This window comes from Pogona vitticeps, chromosome 2, assembly GCF_051106095.1.
Source record: "Pogona vitticeps strain Pit_001003342236 chromosome 2, PviZW2.1, whole genome shotgun sequence".
NCBI lineage: Eukaryota > Metazoa > Chordata > Lepidosauria > Squamata > Agamidae > Pogona > Pogona vitticeps.
Genome location: NC_135784.1, coordinates 298939838 through 298956477, shown reverse-complemented (window position 1 = coordinate 298956477; position 16640 = coordinate 298939838). Strand labels below are relative to the sequence as shown.

The following is a 16640-nucleotide window of genomic DNA, read 5'->3' as shown; positions in this document are numbered from 1 at the left end:
TGGGCACACGTAACTGAAACAATAGGATATGGTGGGTTTTGTTAGAATTATAGCAACCTACATATTATGCCTTTAAGAGGTTTGGATGGGAGGGACTTCAGAGGTTGAATGTCAATCATGGTAGCAGCCAGTTGTTCCCTTACTACATACCTGAGATTCCTTTTCCTGCCTTTTTTACTCAGATAGGATTCTAAGTCAGTTAGCAATGTTAGCGTGTGTTAGAGTTTGACAGTTATGGAGTCAGCAGTTAGAGTCTGAGTGAGCTGTTTTATGTAACCAGTCAGTCACATAATGAAATTAACCAATTAAACAATGTAAGTGAATGTGTTTTGTTTGTTTTTCTGTTGTACATGAAGATTTGTGAGTAAAATAAACATTTCTTAATTCTTTGTCAACACTAGAGTCTTTGGCTAAACCTACGGAGACAATATTACAAGTTGAGGTAAAACTAACCAAACAATAAGGGGTAGTATGTTTGAGGAAGATTTGTAATCATAATAATCTGCACTATAGGTTCCTATCTGGACTTTTCTGCACTACGTAGCTTGAGGTTTTACATCAGCATTGTCCACACTTTTAGCAATAGGTCTAATGACAAAGGAATAAGGGGGATGCTTTGGAAGGGGATAGAGGGATGGCTATTGCAGACTTGTGTGCATGAGGGGAAAAATAAAGGATGATCTGTGTATGCGTGTGCATCAACTGATTTTTGCGTGAATTGACTGTGATGTGATTGGATAGGATGGGATGTACAGTATGTGTGAGTGTGTGAATGAGGACGAGGAAGAGAATGGATGGGTGTGTGTGCCAAAGAGGGGGAAATAAAACAGAGGGAGGAAGAGGGGGAGGGGTCAACCTGTCCTCACCCTTCTTTAGCTGTGCTGCTCTGCCTACCACTGGCAATCTCACCCCACCTAAATATGCAGCCTTTGTTTGCAAAAAGAAAAGAAAAATCCTGCCCTGGCCTAGATGGACAAACAAATGTCAGTATTCCTAACAGAGCACTAATTTTGCACTCTGCTGCTGTCAGGCAGGAACCAGTGGGGTTCCCCAAATGAAGCTTGCAAGCTAAAGGATCTGGCCCCATCTTCACTCCCACCTTGAACTGAGACCTAAGGATGCTTATGATTCTAGGCAACAATTTTTATGTTTTCCTCTTTCCACCCATGGCAATAAACGATCTCATTCTATTTGCTCAGCTCTCTGGGGCTTCATATCTGAAAGCATTAGCACAACAGACCTGATAAATAACAGCTTCCGATTCCCCCGAGACCACATTCTCTGCCTACAAGATTAATTAGCGCTTGGAACGCTGCATCAGGCAGCAAACCCTTTCTGCCTGAATTTGCAGATCAGCAGCATTAGGCAGCTAAAAGCCAAGCACAATTCCTTCACAGTCACCTCTTCCCATGTTCAGAAAGTCCTGCAAGCTTCTTTTTAACGAGAGGCTCAATTGTGCAATTTTGTCAGACAAATGGTGAATTTTGCTGTTTCACCAGTGTGACAGAACATGCAAAGGGTGGAAATCAGGAGTTATGAGGAGCAATAAGTCTACTGTTTTCAGATACCACGATCTAGCTGAACTAAGGGAAATAAGGGGTAAGCATTCTTCCCTGTTCCATGGAAAAGGGAAAGTGGTTGCCTTAATGTGCACTGTATAAAGTTTGGCTATTATGCAACCTTCTGTTTCCTTCTTGCAAGAAAATCATTCCCTACCTTTGTCTCTTGCTGGCCATTTGCAATCCAATGGCTTGATTGGCTTTTACCCAACAAAGGCTGAACTTTTGCTAGAGTGGCTCTAATCTGTAGAAGGAAAACAGAAGCAATCACAACAAGCTTGACATTTGCCTAGAAGTCTAAGCCAGATAAAAATCGGACTTCTGTTCCATTAAATGCCATGCATCGCATTAGAAGCGGCTACAATTTTTGCAATTTGAGCATTTGTCCATAGATTACTTTTGGATGAGTTTCAAAGTCTGCTAAAAACTGACATCCAGGCATCTGTACATTTGTGCATTTCAATGCTTGGCTAGTTTATAGGTTGATATCAGCGCTTCATGTTTAGTGACTTGAGCTTCAAAATGCACCCACCAAACCCAGATGCACTGCAGAGAGAAAGCTCTGGCAGGGCTCTTGAGATTTCTGTCTGTTAAGTAGGTTCTGACATCCATTCATGAGTCAGTTCACACATTGCTGCCCAAATTGGAAAACCACGTTTTGGCATCATGGACACCCAACAGCAAACTTCCACCTCTACCACCTTTCTGACAAGAATAATTACAGGAGCACAGATGGGAAATGTCAGGTGTTTTGGACTACATCTCCCAGAATCCCACAGCCCCCATGGGATTCTGGGAGTTATAGTTTTGTTTGTTAACATTTTCCATTCCTGCACAGGAGACTCATGTTTCCAAGCAATTGCATTCATTTTATAGGTTTTTCTGTGAGGTTTTTATATAGGTTTTTAAATAAAGATAAAGTTGATAACAAAGCTGAAGTGAGGAATCTTTCACTCCGCACTGTTTTGGGACCTCAGCTCCCTAAAGCCCTAACCAGCATTAATAATGTTTAAGTACTAAACATATGTAGGTCCAAAAGATCCCCACCACTGCCCTAGAGGTCTACAACATACCAATGCACCAGTTCATCCATCCATCCATCCATCCATCCATCCATCCATCCATCCATCCATCCATCCATCCATCCATCCATCCATCCATCCATCCATCCATCCATCCATCCATTGTAGCCTCCGCCCAATAATATGGGTCTATAAGTTAATGCCGCAGCTCAGTTCGAATACATATGTTTTGCCCAACCTTAATGCTTGACATCTGCAGTTAAAAGATCTCAAACCACTGGCCTTGGATAGATGTTTACCTGAGTTCTTGGACAGTCTTCGCTTTTCTCTATTTTCTGCCCTGTGCACTTGCCTGACCTAATACAAAGTCATATCCAAACTGTTGTCTCTAAACAGTTTTTTAAAAAGCCTTCAAGGGTCACTGCTGAAAAAAATTAGTCCTAAGCCACTTCAGAAAAATAAGAGGTGGAAATTGCCAGTTAGCACCTTGTCAGATCAAAGGTGCTGGTGATTAGAGGAGAAAGGAATCTTTTCGTAATGTAGATGACTACAACAATTTCACCTTCAGAAACTAGCAGGGATCCACTTTGATAAACTGAATCACAGCAAATCTAAGCATATTTTCCACACTCTATAGTCACACCTTGAGTGGTCATTCTGGGCTAGATGGACAACTAGTCTGAGATCACCTATGTCTCCTTCATATGCTCATAGAAATGGCCATACCTTTTTAATGTATTCAGTTTCTTCATTAATCTCAGCTGCAGTTGTTCCATATAGAAGGTCATTCCCTTTGGTCCCTTGATTCTCTCTCACAACATGTTGTGTCACGATGAGAGTGGTAGTCATGATCTTAATTGGAGGGCAATCTGCATCCAAATAACAACAAATGTCAATTAAGACATAACACACATGATAAAGATTCAAGCTCCACTTAATGGACTTAAATGCTACAACTTGATGATATAGTATAAAGTTTGGGAAAAGTTACTTTTTTAGATTACAGTTCTCAGAATCACCTAGCTGGCACAGATAACAGCCATGCTAGTTGGGGGATTCTGGGAACCGGAGTCCAAAAAAATCCAATATGCCATAAAATGGCCAGACCCTGAGCTAGGGTCACCTAAACTAGGACTGAGTTATTCCTTTTCATCTGCCCAGCTCTATGGCAATCCCATTGCAGATTGCCATACCCAAGCTGTACTTCTCTACTGTGTCTAGTTATCACTTACTCCTAGACAGATGAGCAAGTAGGGCTATGCCCCAGCTGGAGGGTTGTGTTGGAGTTTTTGCAACTTTACATGTGCCTTTAGTAGGTTTGGCTGGGGGTGGGGCTTCCTGGGCTGTCAATCTATCCAGCACTAACCAATTGTTCCCTCCTGCCCCTGAATTCAAATATAGCCCCAATTCTCTGTTCAGTTCTTTTCCCTCTCTGTTGTACGCTGGCAGTTAGGAGTCTGTTGAAGTCTGTTGCTGAAAGGCCATCATGTTTGCAGGTTTTCTGTTTGATCTGTTCAATTGTAAGTAATGAAGTCCTTTATTCTTTCTCTCATGGATGTCTCAGAGTGAGCTATTTAGACTGTAAGTGCCAGTTAATGAGAAAGATGGACGGACTAATCTGGTAATCTTGAAGCTATTCTGCTCTGTGAACCCCGGCATTTTTATTGCATAGCTACAGGAATTCAACCAAACATTCAAAATTCTGTGACAGCTTGGAGGGTTTATGTTACCAAAAGTGGACACAGGTGGTATGTTTGGCCAGCTTAACATACAAAAAAAAGGAACTGGGGGGGGTTTACAGTTAAGGGTTTCTAAATGTTGTAATCCAAAAGAGGAACTTGTTGAAGCTCTGATAAAATGCAAATCTCCCATGTCTAATCATTAGATGCAGCCACTGATATAATATAATCTTAGAACTGTAGAACTGGAAGGAACCCTACAGATCATTGAGTTCAGCCCCTGTCAAGAAAGCCCAGTGTGGAATCGAACTCCCAACCAGAGACCTGAACTATCCAGCAGTTCTTATTTCAGCTTCTTGCAAAAGGTCATTAAAAGGATAGAAAAGAAGGAAAGAAAACATTTCTGATTTCCTTTCGTAAAACTGAGGCTTCCGTGGAATCCTTCCCATTGTTGGGAAACCAGTGGGGGCTGAAGGAGAAGAGTCTTTAATTACCAAAAATTGCTGCCACTGCATGATTTTGCTGTCACTGATAATTTTTGGAAACTAAAGACTCCCCCCACCCCTCCTGCTTCCATTCTGCAGCCCTCCCAAGTGGCAAAAGGGATCCCAAGGGACACTCTGGACTTTCAGGGAGGGGGTGAAATTAGAATTGTTTAATTTGTGAAAAATCGCCACAGCTGGCGACATCATCAGCCTTACATGGCAAAGAGCTGTGCAACAGGATTTCAGCTGCAGTATCTCTAGTTTCTGGCTTTTCCACATAAATTACAAACAAGGTCAATGTTTCAGAAATGTTCTGGCACAAATGAACGTTGTAGATCATTTCTAATCTGGGTGATGCTGGATGATACTGTGACGGTACATCAGAGGCAGGTAGTTACATCATGTTAAATGACAGCTGAGGACTAGTCAGAGAGAGGACGGGGGGGCAGGGGGCGAGAAAACTCCGAAGAAGAAGCAAGGTGGCGAACCAACAGCAGAAACCATGCAGGCAGAACATTAGTATTTTCCAGCAGTTTGCTTGATTGCAGTGATTGTAATCTTTTCAAAATAAATAGCCTAGTTCAAGCATATTTGATGCAGCTCTAGTTTTCAAAATCTGAAGGTGGCTGGCAAAATCTGTCCATATAAAGCAGTAATACTGATTTTTCTGAATTATAGGCACAGATACTAGGGGACAACATCTCTTTGGCTGTGTGCCGGAGAAAAGTCTTATTTTCCGACTGACTTGAAGAAAACGGGAGCCTGCCACGCTCCATATCAGTGCTGTTTGTGTAGTACAATGGTGACATCCAGTGTTGGTTGAATTAATCTCAGGCCTACGTATTTGTTTTATTTTTTAAAAAAGCACCTGCATTACAGCCTTAGCAGTGTCTAATATCCTCTTATAATTTTCAGTTAACCAAGGGGAGGGAGGCCACCTTTGCTCAGTCGTGTAGATGCTGTGCATCTACATTAGTGACGGGCAACTTGTGGATTCCCAGATGTTGCTGAATTGAAATTCCCAACAGCTTTATGTAGCATGTTGAGGAACGAATGATAGACAGGCAACAAGGGTCTAAATCATCTGCCCCAGGGGTCACATAAGGCACCTTGAAAACCACACTCCACGGAGTTCATAGAATCACAGAATCATAGAACCGTAGAATAATTGAGTTGTACAGGGCCTATAAGGCCATCGAATCCAACCCCCTGCTCAATGCAGGAATCCAAATCAAGGCAGGTCTAACAATTGGTTCTGCAATTTTCTCTTGAATGCCTCTAGCGCTGGAGTGTTCACCACCTCCCGAGGTAATTGGCTCCATTGTTGTACTGCTCTAACAGTTAAGAATTTTTTCCTGATATTTAGCCTAAATCTGGCTTGAGTTCAGAGATATGTGGCCTGCCTATGATCACCTGAGGTGAAATGGCTACAAGGGCCTGTGACCAAGCTTTCTTTGTGTCATTTATTTATTTATTTATTTATTAGACTTATATACTGCCCCATAGCGCTACAAGCACTCTCCGGGCGGTTTACAATTTTAATTATACAGGCTACACATTGCCCCCCCCCCCAGCAAGCTGGGTACTCATTTTACCGACCTCGGAAGGATGGAAGGCTGAGTCAACCTTGAGCCGGCTACCTGGGATTTGAACCCCAGGTCGTGAGCACAGTTTTAGCTGCAGTACAGCGTTTTAACCACTGCGCCACGAGGCTCAGTGTACAGCGTTTTAACCACTGCGCCACGAGGTCATGGTGACCATAATCTTATTAATGGTTTATGAATGTGTATGTTAAATTTGTAACTCGCAGCATTGAAATGACATTAACTAACCAAGCAATAACTGTATTATGAGATGCCCATCTGATTGTGCAATAGGTACTCACCTAGTAGCGTAAACACTATCTCATGCATTAACAGCCATCTACTGCACTGACCTACACAGTTTAAGTAGGCAGACGTAAATCACCAACAGGATTCTGTTAAGTGAGTCACAAGCTGATATCTAACCCTCCAGGTTCCAATGCTATGATCTGTCATACTGCAATGGACTTCTAGAGTGTCATATAGCAAGACAAACAAACAATGCTCAACCTGTTCATAGGAACTTACTATGTGGATTTTAATTCCTGATTTTTTCCACACAGTTTTCCAGAGCCCTCAAATGACTGGGATCCACTTTACCATAGATGTGAACCCTATATCTTATAAGCAAGTGTACAAAAATCTGAAAATTTCTTCTAATGCCCATAATGATTTCAAATGAAATATTTGATTTAAGAAAAATAAGGCACATGTCAAATTCAAACAAATCAATTTCAAAGTAAATTCCTGCAGTGGTGTGGAATATCTGTAAATATTTCAAAGCAGAATAATTTGGTAGCATCCAATTTCTCCTCAACTGTTTACATGTTAAAGGAAAAGAACACAGGCACAACAGCTATGAAAAAAACTAAATTTAACATGCCTCGAAGTACATGTATTAGATAAATAGCTATTTCCTATGCATAGTTATCTTTATAAAAGTTAGTTACAGTTTTGGGGTTTCCCAATTTGTCTGTTATTTTATCAATTTACTGTATGAGGCAATGGTGTTTTTTTAAATGGAAAATTTTCCACACCCCCACCCGGTCACAGTTGACTTTCCGCACTTACGAGAAAGCATTTCTGGTGAGAACGACGTTGGTTATGAAGCTCAACATGATCATACTAAAACAGCCAACTGTCCCTAATCTGGCATGCTAGCAGTTTTAGACTCATCCACAGATGCCACTATCCCTCATTACTTATGTCTGCTAGGTGATGGGAGTCTCCACATCTGGAAGTTTTAGATTGTGGATGGTGTTAGAAAAATGCCCAGTTGATGCATGACATCTCATACATCTATATAAACACCCTTTTAAAACCCCTCCCATTTTTCTTGAGGGCAAAGGAGTTCTCATTCCCCAAAGCAATCATCATTACATACTTGTTTCTTTCTGGCTCATGCTGAAAAAAGGCACTGCCCTTTCCTGAAGATTCTTTGGAGCACACTTGATTGTACTTATCCTGAGGGCGAGAATCCCAGTTGGTGTGCAGGACGTCTGAGGGATGAAAAGAATTGAAAAGAGGGAAATGAGATGCAGAGAAAGGATGATAAATAGAACCAAAGAATTCTAGCTGGGGAGCTTTGCTTTGTATAATTGCTCATCATTGGATCATAGCCCTCATCCCACTGGGATCTTAGAAAGCCACCTTACGTTGGGACAAATTAACTGTCCATCTAAGCCAATACAGTGGTATTTATTTATTTATTTATTTATTTTTATTTATTTGATTTATACCCCGCCCATCAGGTCTAAAGGACCACTCTAGTGGTATCTCGACTTACGAACTTAATCCGTATTGGAATGGTGTTCGTACGTTGAAAAGTTCATAAGTCAAGGCAAACTTTTCCATAGGAATGCATTGAAAACCATTTAATCTGTTCCAGCTGTTTTCCATTCGTATGTCGAGGCGCTGTTTGTATTTGTATGGTTAATCCATACTCTACCACTAGGGGGTGAATTTTTTTCTTCTTTTGACCTAAGATGAACTTAGGTCAAAAAAAGGGCAGGAAAGGGTTCATTCATTCATTCATTCATTCATTCATTCATTCATTCATTCATTCATTCATTCATTCATTCATTTATTTATTTATTTATTTATTTATTTATTTATTTATTTATTTATTTATTTGGATTCGTAAGTCAAGGCTCTGTTCACAAGTCGAAGCAAAGTTTTGTGAACAGAGCCATTCGTAACATGAATCGTTCACAAGTAGGGACGTTCGTAAGTTGAGGTACCACTGTATAGTTTATTCTGAAAAGAAAGAGAGACAAACAGTTTCATCTTACCTGATCCTTTTAACTAGAGATGGCAAGAACTGAACATGGAATGCTATGTATGCAAAGCGCACGCTCTATTCTAGAGCAACAATCTTTTTCATTTCTTCATAAATACAGCTGCCAAACTGCTGCTTGTCTGCCTGCCCACCTGCATTCACTGATCTCCCGTTACAGAAGTCCCACAAGATGCCTACATTAATCACTTGTATCAGTCAATCAAAAGTCTTTTGCAACACACTCTTTTCAGTACAGGGACTTCGAAAACTAGCAGTTGTACTCTACTGTGTTCATCCACAAGAACTGACTCCCAATGTCTCTGAATTCCTGCATGTCCCCAAATCAAAGGCTGGGGACATTCTGGAGCACATCTGCAGGTAGCAGGAAGCAGGAAGGTTGAGTTGCTTAATGTGAGATCCTTCATGTGAAGGGAGATGGAGCAATTCATAAAATATGCATCTCCTGATTAGATATGTGATCAGACCATAGGTCCATCTAGCTCAAGATGGAGCTGCCTAGATAGTGGATGGAAACTTACACCAATAAGCAGTAGGTTCCCAGGAGTTCACACAGGTGCCTTTCCCAGTCTACCTGGACATGTCATGGACAGAACTGGGAGCTTCTCCTTGAAACGTATGTGGTCCATCACTAAACCACAGGCCTTTCTGACTGTGAGTGGGAGGTCGTGTCTTTAATAGAAAAAATTTCCCTTGTCTCATGTATGCCAGAGAGAATGTACCTTTTGAAACCGTGCCAGGTGCAACACTTGAGTGCATGACATTATCTAAGCATATGGAAAGTAGGGTGGGTGTTCTTACTCATTGTTCATATGCTAATTCAATGCAGGAATAATTAAAAGTCACATTAATTCATATTAATCCACCACTACTTAATAATAACACTGAGATCAGATATAAAGGTATGTTCTTTAAAGTATGGAAAATACTTTCTGCATACAGATTGATTTTATAATCCTTCTAACATATTCTACATGGTATTATGACTCCCCATGTTGCCAGCGGATGAAACATTGTAGAGATGTTGAAGTGGACCTCTTGATATATTTTTCAAAGCTTAGTATTAAGCACAGCTGAAGTGGAGCAAAGACGTAGCATTGGGAGAAAGGCTAATACAGCCAACCAGTGTTGTAGAGTTGTTTCATTATTACTTTCAGCCAAAGTCTGTTTAGAATTTGGTAACAAAAATAATCCATAACCAAATCAAATCAAATCTAGATGCCTTTTAATTGTGCTACTTTGGTGCTAAAGCCAGTAGTAGTTACTCCTGCCTAAAGTAAACCCATTGAATCAATGAGAGTTATGAAAAATATTAACTAGTCTCATTCATTCAGCGTGTCTATGTTCGTTGGGACCAACTGGATTTAGAATCATGGACTTACGGGCTAGAATTCTGCTTGCTTGTGTGATCAGGTAAGGGCAATTGTGTGTTTTTTGCCCCTTCAAAAGGCTCTCCTGCACTTGAACAGTGAAGCACTCACTGCAAAATCTGTTGTGCTACCAGTCATGTAACTGATCGTACAAAGGGGAGCAATCCAGAGGGTAAAAATCATGGCACAAGTGCCCTTACTCAAGTGTAAAGCCTGACTAGGACTTTGGCCATAAAATTAAAGAGCTGGCTGGAAAGGAACCCAAAGGTCTTCAAATCCTGAACAGAGCTGGAAATCTATAGCTAAAGTTTCCCTAACAGTTTAAAAACCTTCAGGGAGAAAGAATCCACAGCCTTGAGATAGTCCATTTCTTTGTTGAAGAGCTCTCGATGAAATGAAGTTCTTCCTAACATTCAGTTGAAACCTTCTTTCTGGTAAGTAGAATCCACTGCTTCAGGTCCTACCCTCTGGAGCTACAGAAGATAAGCCTGCTCCATCTTCCATATGATTTTTGATTAGGCATCCTTCAGTCTCAAGAGATTATGGTAACGTGCTCTGTATGGAGGACTTGGAACAGCATCTAGTGTGGCTGAGAAGGCCAATTCGAGAGTGACAATGCCTTCCACACTGAAGACAAATACAATCTGTCCCATATCCAGCTCCCCAATTTTGTTGCTTTCAGGACTGCCTCTTTGCCTTGGCCTTCTGGACAAGGGTCTCTTCAAATTGGGAGAGGCCATGCTGCACCACCTGCCTCCAGGCTGAACGCTCAGATGTCAAGGTTTCCCATCTGTTGAGGTCCATTCTTAAGGCCTTCAGATCCTGCTTGCAGATATCCTTGTATCGCAGCTGTGGTCTCCCTCTGGGGTGATTTCGCTGCACTAATTCTCCATGCAGGAGAGCTTTTGGAATCCAGCTATCAACCATTCTCATGACATGCCTGAACCAATGTAGACGTCGCCGTTTCAATAATGTAGACATGCTAAAAATTCCAGCTCGTTCTAGGACTACTGTATTTGGAACTCTGTCCTGCCAGGTGATACCAAAAATGCATTGGAGACAATGCATATGGAACATGTTCAGCTTCCTCTCCTGCCGTGCATCTTCCATATGACAGCCCTTTCAAATATTTAAAGATGACTCTCAGATCAGTCTTCAGCTTTCTCTTTTCCACATGTAACATATCCAGCTATTCTTCATTGGAGTTGGTTTACAGATCTTTTACCATCCAAGTCATCCTTTTCCAGGGACATCTCAACTTGCTGATCTTCTTCTTAAACTGTGATGCTAAGAAATGGACACAAATCCCCTGTTTTGTTATTCAGTTCTTCAAAAACAGAGTAACAAAACATGGTGTTTTGTGTCCATTTTTAAGCATCAGAGTTTAAGAAGGAGATCAGAAAATTGGGATGTGTCTGGAAAAGGGTGACCTTTGGTTTATGAATGTGGGCTATTGTGCTTCTCTATCCACGATTCAAACCACCAGGAAATGGTCTGCTATTCCAGTGCAACATTGTGCCAGTATTACCAGCAGGAAAACAGATGCCAAGCTTTTCATAGCAAAGGGCATCCTGAATGTTGACAACACAAATGGCAGCAAGTCAAGATGGTCTACAGGATACCCTCTTGGGTTCATTACCATTCACAGAGGGACATAAATTGAGGGAAAATCCCACAAGAATCTGACTCCATTTTATCCTCAGTTAACTACTTCTCACCCAAACACAAAGCAATTGTCAGGGCTGTTGAAAAGCTGCATTTTAAAAAAATTGGCTTCCCCCATTTTTAGAATCACCTTATAGTATGTTGATTCACTCTGCCCCACAATATCACAGAAGCAGCTATCCAAGGCACCTCTAATTTTCAACCCCTCTTCAAAATGTGAATCATGATCCTCCTGACCTTCTCCTCTCAAATACTGCCTACTGATTATCCTCCTCCTTGATGATTTGTATCTCCCCCCCCCATTGCCTATAAATGACTTTCAGAAATCTTTGGTCATCACTGTGCACGAAGCAGCCACTTAGCAGCCACTTTCTGCTACAAACCAGAGAATTCTTTTGCAGTCTGAAAGCAATTCAGATGGTACAAATCCATTCCAGATCAAGGTATTCAACAGTGAGAGTTACTGGGGTGGTAACATCCACTATGGTGTGCCAGGTCACTAAGAAAATGTTACATCACATTTGCCTCCACCTCCAAGGCACTTTGCTACCTGAAGCAGAGCAGCAAATGGATCTCCCACCCAACCAGGTTGAACATTCAAAAACTGCTGAATCCTTCTGGTAAAGGCAGCTGGAAAAAAATTGTCACAGATGCCTCTCACTATTCTTGATAGGGCAGGTTAAACAACAATTTTTTTTTAAAAAAATGACAAATTAAAGAATTAATATGTATCCTTGAAGGCTTTCATGGCCAGGACCTGATGGTTGTTGTAGGTTTACTCCTGTCCTTTGACGATGCTGGCCACAGAGACTGGCGAAACGTTAGGAAGAAAAACCTTCGGAACACGGCCAAACAGCCCGAAAAACCTACAACCACCTCTAAAGAATTAATAATTTACTCTCTTTCCACAATGCCTCAGATCTGCTGTATGAGGCAGCTACCTCACTCTGCCTGATGCCCAAGGCATAATCTATCCCATGAAGGTATCAGCTTCACTGGTCAATTTTTTTAATGTATCATGAGTACAAGTAGAAAGGGTAAGGTGGAGAGGTTACACGGCCTCACATCACTCCCAGAAGAAAGGACTGGTAAACCACTTCTGAATACTTTATATCAAGAAAACCCTGAGAAGGGTTGCTGTCAGCTGGAATCAACTTGACAGCCCACAGCTCCTCTTAGGGCTACCTAAATACAATCCCCTCTGGATACTTTGAGTTCAGCTTTGCTTATTATTCCCAGTTGACAGTTGTCACCACCACCAGGATGACACTCTTGAGTCATCTTCATGCTTAATCCATGACTTGCGTTCCCTCTGATGAGGCATGCAAGACATAAGAAGACAACTGTCACCCAAACAATGCTGTCACTGCTGATTCCAGTCGGGAAGGAACCTGTCTTGCTTGTCTGGAAGAATGATTCACTCAGTTGACGCAGTACAATGTTCATGAGGAGTTTTGAGTGTTTGTTCCACAACAGAAAGTGCCTGGGTGTGCTTAGAGCCAATGGCTTAAATGGCTTTAAAGAGGCATAACCACATTCAAAGACAATTGTTCTTTCAAGGTTAGGTTTTGCTGAGTTCAGGGAAAATCCTGACTCACTGCGATAGCTGGAAAGATAGCAAGTTTCATGCTTCAGATTATTAAGAAAAGAAAGATTTCAAATAAAACCACACTAGAGAATATAATGGGGTTATTAACTATATTGAGGATGTTGCCACAGCTCATTAACTGCATGGCTTTTTGATGATGACAAAAAAGCACAGAAAACAGCAACCAAAGTAACTGAGCCGTCGGAACATCTCTACAATGAAAGGCTAACTCTTTTTTTCTTCAGAGCTGTAGTCAACCACCAGTGTGATGTGGGTCCAATTTCATACAAGTTTGCCACCTCACTGAGAACTAAGCTGGTGCCTCTTCAAAGCACTAGTGTTTTAAGTCTGACCCTAAATGCACTCTCTTGGAAGTAGGGCTACATAAGAACGTCATGTCATTTTATTTTTCTGCAAGTTTATGAATACCTAGAATGGAACGAATGGCTGAAATTGTTTGTGCAGTGATGCAAATAGCATATATTTTGGAACTGAAATGGCACAAGTTAAGAAGGTTACGCTCGCAGGAGGGGTGCGGTTGCGCCCTCGATCTGCGCAGCCGGTTTTGCTCTCCTGGCCCTGGAAGAGGTAAGCGAATGGGCCATGTGACTTAGGGCATGGGCCGGCAGCGATATAAGGAGGCGCCGGCCCGTTGCTTGCTCTCTTTCACTTTTGGCACCCATCTGCCTACCCTCTTTCTAGTGTGTTTTTCGGGTCACCTTTTTGGGGCCGGATAGGAATTTTGACCTCTATCCTGATTGGCTTTTGGATGGAGGGATTTTTCGCCTATCCCTGGAAAAGGGTTGTTGGCATTTGATGGTAGTTTATCCTCGGCCACACTGGTGGGTAGTGCAGGAATAACTGGTTGTCTCAGTGTGTCCTTTTTATAATTATGATAAAACCAACAGCGCGTTGGTCCTTACGGCTCTGCGGATCGCGCGATTACAGGGCCGGAGGCAGCTGATGCACTGGGCCACTTTCGGACTGACAGTCATCAAATACAGATGGCTTGAGGTCCGGGGTGTTTAATTGAGGCCTGATGGGTTTCTCCAGTCGTTAAGACAGCTGGAACCTGGGGCCTGGGACTTGCCCATTGACTGATAAGGAATTATTGGATGCCATGCAGTTATTTCCCCGCACTACCGCAGGCCCTCTCAATTTTTGAATTGGTTTACTGGTTGAATCTGAATTGGTTTAATAAAGTGTGGCCCATATTTAAATCCAAAGAATTGTTGTCTTGCGTCTTCATTTCGGGGTATGGGGGAGGAAAACTCCATAAACATTGTATTCACAAAGGCTTGGTAGTATGCCCCAGATAATGTCCGTAAACATTATCTGGAGCATACTACCAAGTATCATGACTTGGGGTACAACACATACAGGTCTACAGAGATTTCTTAATTTACAGCACTCCACTCCTAAAAGTTACGTTGTTTCTGTACCAACACAGCAAGATTTGAGTCAATGTGAGGTTTGAAAAATCCCAGGAATCTGACAGATCCACCCATCCATATCCAGGACTTCAGGTGCTTACGTGCTAAGAGCCTTTATTTGCATCAATGTGTATTAAGTCATGTTTATGCTGAATCAAGGTTGCCGCCTCTTTTCTCTCATCTTTAATAGCTTAAGAACACAAAGGGAGAACTGGGAATAGCTCTACTATATATTGAATTTGTCCTGCGCAGATCCTCAAGAATATGAATCTGCACGGCCATCAGACAAATATGTAAATATAAATTAAACACGGGTATATGTGCATATAGAAGGGACGTAGTGGTGCTGCAGGCTAAACCGCAGAAGCCTGTGCTGCAGGGTCAGAAGACCAAGCAGTCGTAAGATCGAATCCACGTGACGGAGTGAGCGCCCGTCGCTTGTCCCAGCTCCCGCCAACCTAGCCGTTCGAAAGCATGCAAATGCACGTAGATAAATAGGGACCACTTCGGTGGGAAGGTAACAGCATTCCGTGTCTAAGTCGCACTGGCCATGTGACCACAGAAGATTGTCTTCCGACAAATGCTGGCTCTATGGCTTGGAAACGGGGATGAGCACCGCCCCCTAGAGTCGAACACGACTGGACAAAAATTGTCAAGGGGAACCTTTACCTTTACCTATATGTGCATATACAGATCCTGCTTGCAGATGTCCTTGTATCGCAGCTGTGGTCGCCCTTTGAGGCGATTTCTCTGCACTCATTCTCCTTACAGGAGATCTTTTGGAATCCGATCAACGGCCATTCTCACGATATGCCCAAGCCAACGGAGACGTTGCTGTTTCAGTAATGTATACATGCTAAAAATTCCAATGGGATGAATTTTCCATTCATCCCATTGGCAAAATAATGGTCATCTCCTCTGCTCCCTCATCTATCCCACTAAACCTACAGTGGGAACCTTCTGGCACTTAAAATGCTTCAGACTACAGCTCCCATAATTCTATGTTGGCTGGGGCTTCTGGGAGCTGAAATCAACTGGTGCGGTGAACGTTCCACACCCCAGCAATAAATCTCTGGTGTGTATTTCTCACCTTTTACAAGGAACTACTGCAAACAAGGAAGGGCCTAGCCCTAGCTCTGACTCTTTTGCACACATTCAAGAAACATTTATCCTGGGGCAACAGGTTTTACTTCATTGAGTTCAGGTAGTTTATTAGTTTGCCAAAGCATGACATTATTATTTTCACAAGCATTAGTGCCAATGCCCAGGTAAGAATGTGAGCAGATTTGATTGGCTTCTTAATTACACTAGCAATGTACTGGGAATGAAATATGGATAGTTTGTGATGACCTAAGCCAGCCTCAAAAGATTGAAGGGATTTAAAAAAAATCCTTAGCCAACTTTCTGCTTGTGTATAAGGCATACCATCAAAATTACTTTTTATCCACCTGGGGTAAAAAGCTAAAACCAAGTGCAGATTTGCTCCAACTGACCTTGGGTATTAGAAACGGATCAAATGGAGCATGTTTAACTCTCTCCCTCAAAACTCACCCTTAGCTAGGTTGGAAGAGTTGGTTGAGTTACCATCCCCAGTCAGTCACAGACCAGTAAGAGTCTGTGCACCTCAGATTAAGCTAAAACATAGTCTGGAAAATATGCCACCCCAATCGTGCAAAGGCCTTTGCATTGTTCAATTAGCTTCTGTGTCAGGATCAAACCAGGTGATCCAGTCAGCATGTCTGTATCCCACCCAGTATGTAGTCACCTCCCCTATTTATAGGAGTGTCTCAGCAAATATACAACATACTTACTGTATAAGTGGTAGCCAATGGACTTTGATCCCAGCAGAGCCCAGGGCGGGATCACAAGAACTTCAAATGTGAAAAAATGATCATGGCTGTTTTCCAAAATGATACAGAGTCATTCTCTTCAGAAAACAGAAGAACATGATTCTGGAAGA

At 42.0% G+C, this 16640-nt stretch overlaps 1 protein-coding gene across 2 annotated transcripts in view; it reads right to left on the bottom strand.

Annotated features, from left to right (window-relative positions):
- CCDC68 (coiled-coil domain containing 68) overlaps nucleotides 1–13594 on the bottom strand; it is a 30041-nt gene extending 16447 nt beyond the window's left edge. For both annotated transcript variants that reach the window (XM_020800283.3, XM_072992915.2), the window contains exons 1-3: nucleotides 7713–13594; nucleotides 3308–3450; nucleotides 1717–1803 (exon numbers count right to left, since the gene is read on the bottom strand). In XM_020800283.3, coding sequence (XP_020655942.3) covers nucleotides 1717–1803; nucleotides 3308–3450; nucleotides 7713–7731 — 249 coding nt within the window. In that variant the 5' untranslated portion in view covers nucleotides 7732–13594. The remainder of the gene's footprint in view (nucleotides 1–1716; nucleotides 1804–3307; nucleotides 3451–7712) is intronic.
- Nucleotides 13595–16640: the final 3046 nt, after the last annotated feature.